The following is a 13,569-nucleotide window of genomic DNA, read 5'->3' as shown; positions in this document are numbered from 1 at the left end:
ACGTCACCATGGCCTGTAGAAGGAGCAGTAAGCTCCGAGCGCATAGCCTTTCCTTTCCTTGGTGTGCCAACCTTTCCACTTCGTGACATCACATCCGCCCCACTCTCGCGGTCCACGCTGGTCACAAACATTTCCAGTTCCGGTGGCGGTGTTCTGAGACTCTCCTACCACCCACAGTGGTCCCATGACAGTTAGATGGACATCTGCAGGATGTGGATGACGGCAGCATACCTGGAGACTATCCCTAATTGATGGGCTTTTTTTACCTCTTCACTATTGTGAGTTTTTTAATCAGTGACTTATTCAATTGTGTTATATAGTGCACTTAGAAGGTGCCTCTCTCTCTTCTTTCTTATACATTTATCTCTATAGAGTTGGCATGCTCTGGGATGGCTGCCACCTAAGCGGTTATAGAGTTATGGACATTTATGGAATATCATGGACTTATTGTGTATTTAACAGGATATGAGCCTCTAGTGTGCTGAGAGTGTTTTTCTACATTGCTTGTTTACTTATTTATAGATTGTCCACTTCCATGCAGACATTGTTTGAAAAGCCAGATTTGTACAAGGTGGAGAGGTCGGGGGGTGATGTCATGGTCTCCACTTGGTTGAATCAGAGAACACTCTGCATTCACTGAGAAAATACAAAGTGGCGCCTATGCCAAGTGAATAATTCCCTGTGCAGCAGCAGCAGCAAGCAGCCGCTCAGTACAGGACCTGGAATCTAGCAGCAACGGCGCTTCTACAGTGGTTTCCAGTTTCCATGGGGATCGGCTAGATATATGGGTCATTCATACTTACATTGGTCCAAGCTGGAACAATGTAATAATGCCAAAATAGCCATACCTAAACTTCAGCTTGAAAGTTGTGAATAAGGTTGAGCTGAGAGGGCTACATTTTCTATATAAAGCTGAGATATAGAAAAAGGAGCATGATCTTAAACTAGCAGAAGGAAAGTTCAAGAGTAATGTTAGAAAGTATTATATTTACCAAAAGAGTAGCGAATGCTTAGAACAGACTTCTAGAAAGGTAGTGAGTCAGTTAACAATAAGAGAATTTAAATATGCCTCAGATAAACATATATAATGATATAAACATAATTATAGTTATAAAAAGGTGTTTTAACCACTTGCTGTCTGACCGCTGTATATAAACGGCTGGACGGTGGCAGTCCAGGGGCGGGTTGCCGTTCATAAACGGCGCCCACATTTTCAAGCCATGTGCACTCCCTGGGAGCGTGCAGCACCGCGATCCGGTGCCCACTGTGTCCGGATCGGTGCCCACCGATCGTCGTACAGGACCTCTGTGCCAGATCCCGATCACATGCAGAGTAGTAAGCAAGATGTCACTTCTGACATCATTGCTTACTGTGTGTGAAATCTGTGAATGATCACAGAGGTCACATGGTACAAGGCTATTCACAACAGCCTTGTACCATGTGATAAGCTGTGACCAATGACAGCTCACACAGCATTTCTCAATGGCTGCAAGAATGCAGCCAGAGAGAAGGAGAAATGATTGTTTTTACATCCTTTATGGGTGTAAAAACAATGTAAAAAAAAAAAAATCTTCATCACCCCCCCACAAGTAGTACAGTGTCACCATGGTGACACTGTACTGCTAGGGTGACAGTATGTAAAAAAAAAAACAACAAAAAACAAATAATATAAAAAAATAATAAAAATGTAAATGTTTAAAATGTTATTTAAAAATATAATTTTTGGTTATAAACTAGTTTGGGTTATTTTTTTTACTAAAAAAAATAACAATATATTTTGGCCAAGATTTGTGATGAGATATTATTTATTTTCAAAATTTTATAAGAAAAACACTTTCAAAATTTTGGGACTTTTTCATTTTTATAGCCAAAAAAATTAAAATCCCAGCGGTGAATAAATACCACCAAAATAAAGCTTTATCTGTCTCAAAAAATGTAAAAAAATTCATATGGGTACAGTGTTGCATGACCGCGCAATTTGCATTCAAAGTGTGAGCGCTTAAAGCTGAAAATTGGCCTGGACAGGAAGGGGGTGAACGTGTCTGGACTTGGAGTGGTTAATAAAAGGCCAGTTTGCTTTTGTTTTTTATTTTTTGTTTTGTTTTGGGGGTTTTTTTAACATCAGGCTTATTCGCCTCTCCATGCAATTTCATTATATTTTTCTGAAAAAAAACGCATTTTTTTCAGTTGTATTTTTAGTCTTGATCATAATAAAGAAAATAAGCATCACCACTAAAGACCATTATACAATATAGTATGTTCCCTTTATATGATTGTATGTGCATAATACTAGTTTGGACAAACATAGTATATTTATTGAGCTATTCTACAGCATAATAATAACATTTGTCTGGTCACCTGTTTGCTTCTTATATAAACTGAACATGTTTATACGGCTGATGTATACAATTGGCAATAGCTAGTATATACAGTATACTGTAGGTCCCCATGCAATGTATAGAGAACAGGTTTTATAGGTTTGGAACGGTGTTGAATGTTCAAACATGTTTGTAAAGACTACTTACTGTATTACTGGAAAATACAGATAACGGTGATGAGGTACAAAGTGCAGCAACCCGTATTCTTTCCATTTACTGGACTGTAATCAGTGATAGATGAATCCAAAATGATTGCTGTATTAAAGTCAATTTTATTTCATTACATCTTATGGAACTTTTGTGACTCATTTTTAGCTGCCAAAATACAATCTGTGTTCTTTGCATTGTATTTGTTTAGGTAATGTCAGTACAGTGCCCAAGTTTTAGCCACCATTCACACTTGACTATCTTTTTTCTCCTTGTTTCCCTATGCCTGGCTATCCCTTACTATGCCTGACCATTCTTTCCAATTGTGCTTGATCACATTGTCTCCCTACGCTCTGAACCCTATGCTCAAAAAAGTACATGAGCTCTTTTTGTAGTGTTTTCAGATGTTTTTAAACCCTTAGGCTTGGGAATGCCTATAAATGCATGATATGCACGGTTTTATGCTTAAAGAATTTCTCTACTCCCATAGAACTGCTTTCCTTCCCTTGTCCAGCCCAGGAAACCAACTCCTGAAGCTTGATACACATGCAAAAACATAACCTACAAATGGTGACTGCACTGTAACCTTTTAGCAACACCCAACAATATAATACACAGTTTTATGTCCTGAAATTTGTGCAAAATGAAAAAACATAAATAGTCCAAATAGTACAGTATGACAAAAAACTGAAAAACAATAATTGCAAATATTACAAAAACTATGCAAAAAATAAAAATCTCCTGAAAATAGTTCAAAAAGTGTCCAGTGCTATAATTTAAATTTTGAACAAAAATGCCTGTAAAATGCTTGAAAGAGGCTTCAAAATCACCAGGAATATGCTCTGCTCAGGTTGGCATGAATGCAGGCGTAGATGGTAACTTTTTTTAACAGTTGTTGCCCTCTATTGTTCAGAACTTCTCCTGTTATTGTTTTAAGCTTGGCTGATAGCTGAGCAGTGCATATTTTATGCTGGTAGTCATCACATGACCTCATTACAAAGCCTGAGACATAAGCCATCTGGGGGGCAGCTTATACTTTTCTGTATTAAGTGACTAGAATCTTGCCAGGTTGGCCTCGCCGTCTGTCTGCTGAATCTTTGTGTTTGTCGGGTTAGAATCTGGCCCTGAAAAGCTGCACGGCCGTTTCCTCTTCTCGCTGCTGCGCTCTACTTCTGTTCTGTGGTTTCCCTGTATTGTGAGATGCAGCCTGGCTTAGTTCATTTTCACAGTCAACAACACCCTGCCTCTTAGCCACTGCCGATGGATGATGCAGGGCTAGTGAGCTGTGATTTTATTGGCCAGACGCACTCAGCCTATTTGCCTGCCTGAAGCACAATGAAAGCTTGATTTTTTTTTTTCATGTCCCTCTCTGTGTTTTCTGCCTAAATAAAAAATGTGTTCGCAGGAGCTGGCAAAGAAAATCAAAGGCTATCAGGATCAGATAGCGTCGCTGAATTCTAAATGTAAGATGTTAACCATGAAAGCAAAACATGCTACGATGTTACTGACTGTGACTGAAGTGGAAGGACTGACAGAGGGAATGGAAGAACTGGATGCTGAACTCCTCCCTGCACACTCTGCTCACCCGTCAGTTGTTATGGTAAGGCCTCTGCTCACATTAGCTGCTATTGTATGGGCTGCGTTACATGTAGGCAGGAACAAAGCCACCAACACAGCTTCTGATGTCGGCTGCTTTCTCGGACAAAAAAAAGATATCTGATTGCTTCTACATAACATTTCTGTTGTAATTCATTAATATAGATTTTCTTAAATCATACAGATAAAATCAGCTATTACTTAGTCAAAAGATTACACTGACATTCCCTTATACATATATATTTAAATAGTTTTCGTTTTTTGTTTTTATACGGTCCTATTGTGTTTCTATAAACTGTTAAGCTGTACACAATTGTTTCCTTTGTTAGTGTACCACATCCTTCCTGCATGCTATTTGTTTACTGGCCAAGGCATGTGACTGTGAACATTCTGTGTACAGCTATCCCTGAATTCATTCACTCCCTAGTATCACTTTCTAATTTCCTATTTAACGATCCCTATTCATTGCAGCAACTTTCAATATCATCATTTTCTTAGATTTGCATACAGAAATGTAGCTAATGAAATTTGTAATGCAGTATAAAATGGAGGGCTGATGTAGGAAATATATTGCTAGGCAACAGAGACATCTTGCAGAAGAGAACTGGTAGGAAGGACACCTTGTGGTGACAGGTTACATTGTTAAAAATGCACACGATCTTGTATCTCACATTATTATTATCCAGTTTTCCTATGAAATATTAACATGACCATACCAATAAGGGGTATAGCATTACAAAACAAGCAACTGCAATGGCCCAAAAAAAAAAAAAAAAAAGTTCAATCTTAACCTGTTTGCACAGATAATCATTGCACAGATATAAAATGACTTAAGTAGAAGTTGTAGTAGTAAGTTTTTTTGTATATACTGTATATAATCATTTTTACACATTTCATTATTTTTATTTTTAAAGGCCTGTAGGAGACACATAAAGTAATCTTTTAAGGTTAATGTGTATAATAATACTTTTAATCCACCATTAATAGACCATTGTCCTTATTTAGAAATGTTCTTGTTTTCATTTTTATTCGTTTTATAGTTATTCAGCTATGCCTATAATGGTGTGTATATCAATGGTGTGCTGTTATCTGGGGGGGCAATCAAAAATCTTTCTTAATCCATTTGCCCGCTCTATACATGATAAAGAATATTTTGAATTAGATGCCAAGGGTTACAGCACACCACTGCTATGTGTATTGTGTTAATTATGTTACCAATGCCACTGAATTGGGTGGAAAATTTTACCGCTAACTAATTATTTTAAATTGAGCTTTGAATCTGTTTTTGTCATAATTTTAAAATTAAGAGCTTTTGCTCCTAGACACATGGAGGTTGATTTACTAAAGGTAACTATACTGTGCACTGCAAGTGCAGCTGCTTTATATCCAAGGGTAAACTCTGAAATGAGGAGAAGCTCTGCTGATTTCTTTCATCCAATCATGTGCAAGCAAAAATGCGTTTTTTTTATTTTCCTCGCATGTTCCCCTTAGATCTAGAGCAACTGCACTTCCAAGTGTACTTGGAGTGCACTTGTGGTGCACAGCCTATTTGCCTTTAGTATATCAACCCCACACTGTATATGCTCCACATAAACTGCTGTTCTAAATGAACAAAGTGCACATTCTTTCATGTAATTCAGCAATTATATCGAAATCGCGAAAGCTGTGAAGATTACATTTTGGATTTTGCATTGTGAAGGAACGATTAAACGTTATGTAGGTCTGCTGTGGGACATATTATTAAAGAGAAGCAGCCAAGAAGAGTGACCAAGATTGGATATTCATAAGAATCCAATTCTACCATTTAAAATTATTATAATAATGCAGGACTAGATGTTGATATTCACTTGTATTCTCTTTCTGACAGAGAAGTGTCAGTCAAATCCCCTATCTATAGAATTGATAACTGCCACTCTGTTAGATTCAGCTATTGATTAACTAAACATATTGTAAATCCTTTTTGCACCAATGATTGACCGTTTTTCAGTGCCAGCAATAGCATTAGGCCTCTTGCACACTGCACATTATAAAAACGCCAGTATCATTAGCTGTAGAATTGCGCATTAAAAACACGAGTTTTTTCACTTTTCTTTTTTTGCTTTAGCTTATTTCAATGTATTTTAGTGTTTTTCAGTGTTTGTGTTTTTAGCAAAACTATTCTCCCAAAAAAGCTTGAGGCTCAAAAACGCTCAAACTCAATAAATAATTTTTTTAATATCTTCATCTTTTATCAGTGTTTTTCAGCTTTTATCAGCGTTAGAGAGTTTTTACAGCTAAAAAACTCCTCTTAAAACCCACTAGTTCTGTTTTTTTTTCCCAGACAGAAAACACCCCTGCCAAAAAGTTGATTAAAGCCTATTTGTGCATGGACATATAGGATATCATGCTGGGGAGTTTACTGGTTGTAGAAAAAATTGCCAGAAACAGCCACTGTAAAAACACCCAGTGTGCATGAGGCCTTAAGCTCACACAGTAGATAGGACAACCTTACATAGAAAAAAATCTATTAGCCTCTGAAAAGTATGACTAAACTGTTTTAATAATTTGGGTGTTGTGCTTTTTAGGCATAATAGTTATTTTGGAATCACCTGCCTCACGGTTTCGATAGAAGGCAATAACAAAACCTTTTTTTGTGTCTTACTTTTGTTAGTATTTTATAAAAGTATTGATAGGTCCAAGTCTTCAAATAGTTTAAAATACATTAAAGTTTACTTTATAAGCATTCTTACTTGCAATCAGTTTTCCATATGGCATCTGTCCCCATATTTATTATTATAACTGCTCTGGCAGCTCAATATGTACAGTATGCTTATTGTGAAATAATTATGTTTTTTATGTCAGTTTCAAATAACATATTTCTTAGGTGAATACACTTATGCTGATTAGTTGTCTTTTGATGTTTGTTGATTTGTGTGTGCACTTGTCTCTGACTTTCTCTATTCTACTTGCTGCCTTCTGGGGTTCTTCTGATGATCTTTAATGGCAGATGACCGCTGGTCGCTGTCACACTCTTCTATCACCTGTCACTGAGGAATCAGGGGAGGAGGGTACCAACAGTGAGATTTCCTCTCCACCGGCCTGTCGTTCACCTTCACCTGTGGCTAATACAGATGCTTCTGTTAATCAGGTATCACTTTGCTGTATTTTCCCCCTACCTAATTAAAGGCAACACTCTGTTCTCTGTACCTTCTTGTACAATAAAGAGTGCGCAAACGGATAATTAAGGCCAAAAAAGACTGGTAGTTTTAAATATCCTTGACCTGACCCTACCGTATCTAAAGTAACAGATATGCTAAAGAAAAGACACCTTGTATTGTCAGCAAGTACGTGTGCTAGTGTTTAAATCAATGATTGGGTCCCTATGGTGCCCTTTGGAACCTGGCTCTAGCTGTAAATGGGACTTTGAATTCTTCCCAAGTCAAGATTAAACTCTTCTGCCTTCCTGGTCCAACTTGGATTGGTAACAAAATGGTACTATCCACTGCATTGATTGGAGTGGGCTGAAACACTACAGGAAGCAGGGCTTGACATGGGCATTAGTCAAGACTCCATGTACAGCCTTCCATTTAGGGTAGTTATTTGAAGACTAACACAGGTACTTGCAGGATTAACAATGTGTTGTGCTTCAACACTGTTTTCAATTTTAGAAAATTTTAGGTTCACTTTAATGTTCATTGGAGCAACACCTAATAAAAAGTATCAAGATCCAGAGATAAAAAGGTCCTGAAGTACAAATTGTAATCATTTCAAAATATTTCACAGCAGCAATGGCATTTAATTAATAACATAGTTGTAATACATCAAGTTTTAGCTTTTTGCATAAGGACAGTCATACCAGTTAACCAGACTGACTGCTATAAATGTAGTTCATTCCTTTCAATCATATTACAATTTGTGCACTGGGGACTACACAAATCATTGTGAAACACCTATAGCCTGTTTTCTACAAAAGAAATCCCCTTTAAAACATGCTATATGTGAAAGCTGCAAAATAATAGGTAGATCCTATATTACAGGGTGAAATACCATATGTTGGGGCTATACTATACAGCTAATAATTATTATTTGTATATGCCCTTCAAAATTATATGTTAGCACAATAAATATTAATTATTGAAAGCCATATTTAAACTAGGTACAGAAAGCTGAGTGTTGCACTTCACTGTGAAATAAATGTTTTGTCTTGTTGTATTTGTTGATTTTCTGTTTTCTGTTCAGTGGTTTATCCATCTATAGTCAAGCATTCTCCACCATTTGCATGATGTTTAGGGAGAAGAGATATTGGCGGAACTAGGAAACAAAATTAGTTTTGTATATCAGGCTTAGTGTGGTGTACTTTAGAAGTTTGCTAGACTGGTGAAGGTATAGGTACTGTCCTATAGAAGGACACAGAATAATAAAGCTAAAATTCAAAAGCCAATCCAACATAACACCACTGCTTTCCAATTATCCTGTCAATATTTGTACATTAACATGTGCCGAACAAATGACTGGGATGCAAGAGAAAAATGCTGGTAGAGTAGTTGGTTGGTATGGTGGCATATAAAATTTATCAGCAATTATCAATACCTCCCCAGTACAGGCACATACAGCAGCAAAATGGGTAATTTGTAATTGGGAAAAGGTTATTGTCAAATTTTTCATGCTGAGCAAATATTTCAATTTTATTGAGATCCGTCCCCATTCTTTGTCCTGGTATCTCAGGAGAATGAAATGAAAGCAAATCACACCGACAGGGCTACATACAGCTTTCATATTTCACTGAAGTTCTAGCCTGTCTCTTCTTTATCCATTGATTGATAATGTTGGTTTTTAACATTTTATGACCACTACAGAACATATTAAGTAACATTCTTTGCACTAGTCATCTGTCTAAAGTGTATGTAAACCCTCACCTTGTAAAACAACCCATTCAGTTTAAAATAGAAATGAACGGTAAAATATTTGTGTACAGATATAAAAAAAATTATAAATACCTCTTTTTCCTTTTTTATAAGTGATCATTAACCCTCAGTTGCATACAGAGCTGAGGTAGGCAAACAGCAGCACAGTGGTCTTCCCAGTGAATGGTTGTGCAGGCCGGGCGTGTCAGGGCAAGTCTAATCATTGGAGGAGAGCAGGCCGAGTTACCAGCACAGCAAGAGAACTGACCATGTTGTGCTGTTATGCCTAGTATGGTCAGTTTTTAATAGGAAAGCAGAGGGACTGGCAGGATTACCAGGGATTGCAAACAAAGGAAGCAATACAAAGAGAACAAGATATCTTTTCATATAAGTAAATGGTACATCAGGCACATATCAGAAATATGAAATGCTGGGTTTATATACTCTTTAATACTGGTATATTCCTGTTTCCCTGCAGCCACCATCCTGGCCTCCCCATATAATTCCTAATGTTATCCCATAGTACAGATTTACATAAACATGGTACTGCAGGATCTTAGGTGGAAGTGGCTTTTACCATAAATCAGTGTTTTTTGGAGTCTGATACTAGATGTGTGACATTCCTTGGGATTTTGTATTGGTAAATACATTTGCAGGTTATAAAAGGAGTATCTACATCATGGAGTTTGGATACATATTTGTGGTTTGTAGTAGAGGACACTGGGGCTTGCACAATACTTTTATTGAAGGAATGAGGAATTTGGAGTTGAAGACAGAGGTGTCTGCAAAATGCTGTTTAGGAATGAGAAACTTGGTTTTGGAATCAAAGGTTTCATTGCCAATGCTATTTAGGAATGAGGGGCTTGGGGTTGGAGACAGAGGTGTCCACTCAGTTCTGTTTGGGCCTTAGAGCTGGAGACAGAACTGTCTACTCTTTGCTTTTATGAGTGAGGGGCTTGGATATGGAGACACAAATGTCTACTCACTGTTGCTTAGATGTGAGGGCCTTGGAGTTGGAGACGATGATATGTACTTGGTCCTGTTTAGGAGTGAGGGTCTTGAAGTTGGAGACATTGATATGTACTTGGTTCTGTTTAGGAGTGGAAGTCTTGGAGTTTGAGATGTTGATATGTACTTGGTCCTATTTAGAAGTGAGGGTGTTGGAGTTATTATTATTATTATACAGTATTTATAAAGCGCCAATAGTTCGCTCAGCGCTGTACATTACAAAGGGTGACAGAACATGTGACAGAACAATACCAATACAATGCAAAACATGAGGGGATCGAGGGCCCTGCTCTTTCGAGCTTACAATCTAGAAAGTTGGAGAGAGAGATGTCTGCTAGTGATGTTTAGGAGGCATGGTCTTTTAGTTTGGTACACATGTGTCTGTTATTGCTTTTAGTAAGGATCATGTTGTCAGGGGACGAGATATCTGCTCAGTACCGTTTAGGAGCAAAGTCACAGCATTGTGAATAGTACATAAATCCATATTCTTATGGCACTTACACAGTGGACTGAAGATATATATAATTTACTTTGTGTTGTCATATAAGGTGTCTAGGAAATTATTTTTCTTTATAGTTTTGGCCCTGTTTGGAATAACATTGTACCGATCATGCTTTTATATACTCCCTTTTTTTAATTCCTAACCTCTTTACTATTATGTTCTAGTGCTTGGGTCCAGTTTATATTCCACACTCAGAATCTGTACGTGTCATGTGGCATCCCATAAATTTATATATTATCTTATGATGAAATAATGTGTTAATTATGTTTGTGTCAGAAACTTCTTCAGAGCTTCTTCTTTAGAGCATTCGGTATTATAATTTATAATTACTATAGAAAAGTAAAAAATTAAGAAAATAGCTTGTAGAGTAAATAATTCATAAGGCTGTATCTGGCTTTACCTATGTCAGAGCATTATTTAAGATGTTTAGCATGAAACGATAAGGGCAAAACAGCAAGGCAAAGCAAAGCAGCTCAGGTGCAAATCTGAAGCAAATGTGGGAGGCAGAAACACTGAGTTAAAGAATAACTTCGGGATGATGATAAAAACTGCAGAATAGTCCTGTGTAAATAGATAATTTAATTTGATTTTGAATAAAAATGCACACTATACATAAAACACACAGTTTTAAAAAGCTGTGATGTCATCTCCTTGCAGAGAATCTTCCTCTATTCCCGGGCTCTAGCAGCGACATCACTTCCTGTCAGTGTTAGTTATGGCTTCTTTAGACTACAATCCCTTCATGCCCTGGGATATGGAGTCTGAATGGGCAGCATTGTGGGCAGGACTGTGGACTTGTTTGGAATGGAGAAGACTCCTGGCCTGTCAATCTATGCTGCACAGTGGGAGGATCAGAGCAGGAGTCTGGGACTCTGGGATCCATCCACTGCAGCAAGCGGTGTGAAGGCTCCGATGTGTTGGGCGAGCAGCCTGCCTCGGTGACATTTGCAGGAGCTTTAGCCTCCATGAGAGGAAGACATCTGCTGCCCTTTAGCTTCTCTCTAGGGCCACAGGTCCATTGCCACTGCCAGCTCACTTCTCCTCACAGCTCCCCGCACCAAAGACCTGATGGAACTCAAGGCCAGTGAAATTAAGTGCTATAAAGACAATTTGACAGTGACAGAGGAGCTCTCTCCCTAAGCGTTTGCTCCAGCTTAGATTCCAGCCCCACCACTGCAGCCAGTGCAGACTCCTGGTCTGATCCGCCTACTGCGCAGCATAGATTGACACTGATCCATTCCAAACACGCCCACAGTCCCGCCCACAGTGCCGCCCATTCACATCACCGCTTGCATTACTAAAAACTACAGTCTGAATGGGAGGCACTGTGGGTATGTTTGGAATAGATCAATGTCAATCTGTGCTGCACAGTGGGCAGTTTAGACTGGGAGTTTGAGACGCTCAGATCCACCTCCATCCTCTGCGACGAGCTGTTATATAATAACGTAACCAGGTATTTTACTAGAACTACAGGGGGGAATGTACAAGACCAGTGGCCAGGGGGATAGAGGACACAGTGGCCACCACCATGATGAACAGGGTGTAAGGGGAACAGAGGGCTCATCAAAGAGCAAACAAGGCTGGATTTCTGACTAGCAAGGAGACTGTACACTATAACACCGAGAAATTGTTTAAAGGAGCAAACAAATTCTGCCCAGAGTTCTGCTTTAAGTCGACAGGCCAATTTCCAATTAAAGTGTATCTAAATCCAACTAAAATATTTCATATATCGGCAGCTTACCAGTTCTTAGATGGGGTACCCACAATAGTCTTCTTATTTTCAGGCTTTATTGCCTTTTTTTTTTACCTGAATCCTGTGGACAACAACGTTCCTGTCCTAGGGTGGCTACACTCACTCACTCAATCTCTCACTCCACTGTATCTATGGAGGTAGCTATGGTTGCCATCCAGGCTAAACTTCAAATATGTCTTTGTCTTTTTATCTTTCTTGCATGGGGCTGGGGGGGTTGGTATGTTGTAGGAGGAAGGCAAAATTATTTGTGCTTTTAGTTTAGCTCACATGATCAACATGTATTTTCTGTACTTGTTGAAAAAATTCTTAGCCTAAAAAATTAAACTACTGCAGTCACCACATCTAAGGATTGGTCAGCTGTAATATACTGTATTTAATTTTTGTTCTTTGGATTGGTTATACTTCAGAAGTTTCCTTACCCACTTTCATTTTTGAACACATGCCTCACAGTGGGTTCTACAAGCACAAACACAATTATTTAACCTCGGTGGCAATACTCCTAGCACATCAACAGTCACACCACCTTCAGGCACCTGGGCCCTCAGCCAAGTGCAAAACCTGTAGCATAGTGGTGGCCAGGGAATCCATTCACTCTTTCCCTGGCCAGACTCCAGAGCTCCTAGAAGAAAGAACTTTATTTTATTTCTTTCTGTGTCTCCCTCCGGGTCCTGTCTGGATCAGAGGGGTAAATAGGCTCTTGGCAGACAGTTCGGTAAATTTAGAATCCATTTTATTTATCAGCAAACATAAATGTGACAGAATTTGCCTTCAGATTCAGCTCAAGCAAGACAGGTAAATCTTCCCATCAGTACAATACACAGTCTCCAGTGTTATAGCCACAACACACAGAATATTTCCAAATTCCCGTTAGAGGCAAACTTACCCACCAGGTAAAGGTCCGACTATGGAGACTTCCAGGCTGCATACAGATCTCCTCACTGCAAACAGCAAAACTGCCATCAACCAGCCTCACTGACCAGCTGCTTAATAAACCGGTCTGAAGAGGAAGTACCTGCCTTCTACAATTAACCCCCTCCTAAATCTGCCCTAGGCTGTCTCTCCACAGCCGTTAGATACAGTAGGGCATACAAAATCAGGGGCTTTATAGCAAATAAAATAAAATAGAATAAAAAAAATATATATATATATATAGGTAGATAGATAGATATATAAAACATCAAGCCCAGTGCTTAGAACAAAACAAACATATAGTAATACTTTAAGCTGGTTTTATAAATCAGTTCTTTGGAATTGTTGCAGGTGTTTATATCAGTAAAGTGTAAGTGTAGTTTTTTTATTCAA

General features: G+C 38.4%; 1 protein-coding gene across 5 annotated transcripts in view; it reads left to right on the top strand.

The window, feature by feature from the left end:
- The window catches only part of SYNE1 (spectrin repeat containing nuclear envelope protein 1), a 662,466-nt gene that overhangs the window by 491,326 nt on the left and 157,571 nt on the right, over window positions 1-13,569 (top strand). For all 5 annotated transcript variants that reach the window (XM_089694288.1, XM_089694287.1, XM_089694289.1 and 2 more), the window contains exons 90-91: window positions 3,931-4,125; window positions 7,108-7,248. In XM_089694288.1, the coding sequence (XP_089550414.1) occupies window positions 3,931-4,125; window positions 7,108-7,248 (336 nt within the window). The remainder of the gene's footprint in view (window positions 1-3,930; window positions 4,126-7,107; window positions 7,249-13,569) is intronic.

Source organism: Staurois parvus, unplaced genomic scaffold (assembly GCF_062004578.1).
Source record: "Staurois parvus isolate SC_StPar_1 unplaced genomic scaffold, SC_StPar_1.0 ptg000657l, whole genome shotgun sequence".
NCBI lineage: Eukaryota > Metazoa > Chordata > Amphibia > Anura > Ranidae > Staurois > Staurois parvus.
Note: the sequence above shows the minus strand (reverse complement) of the source record. Positions and strands in the feature narration are given on the sequence as shown.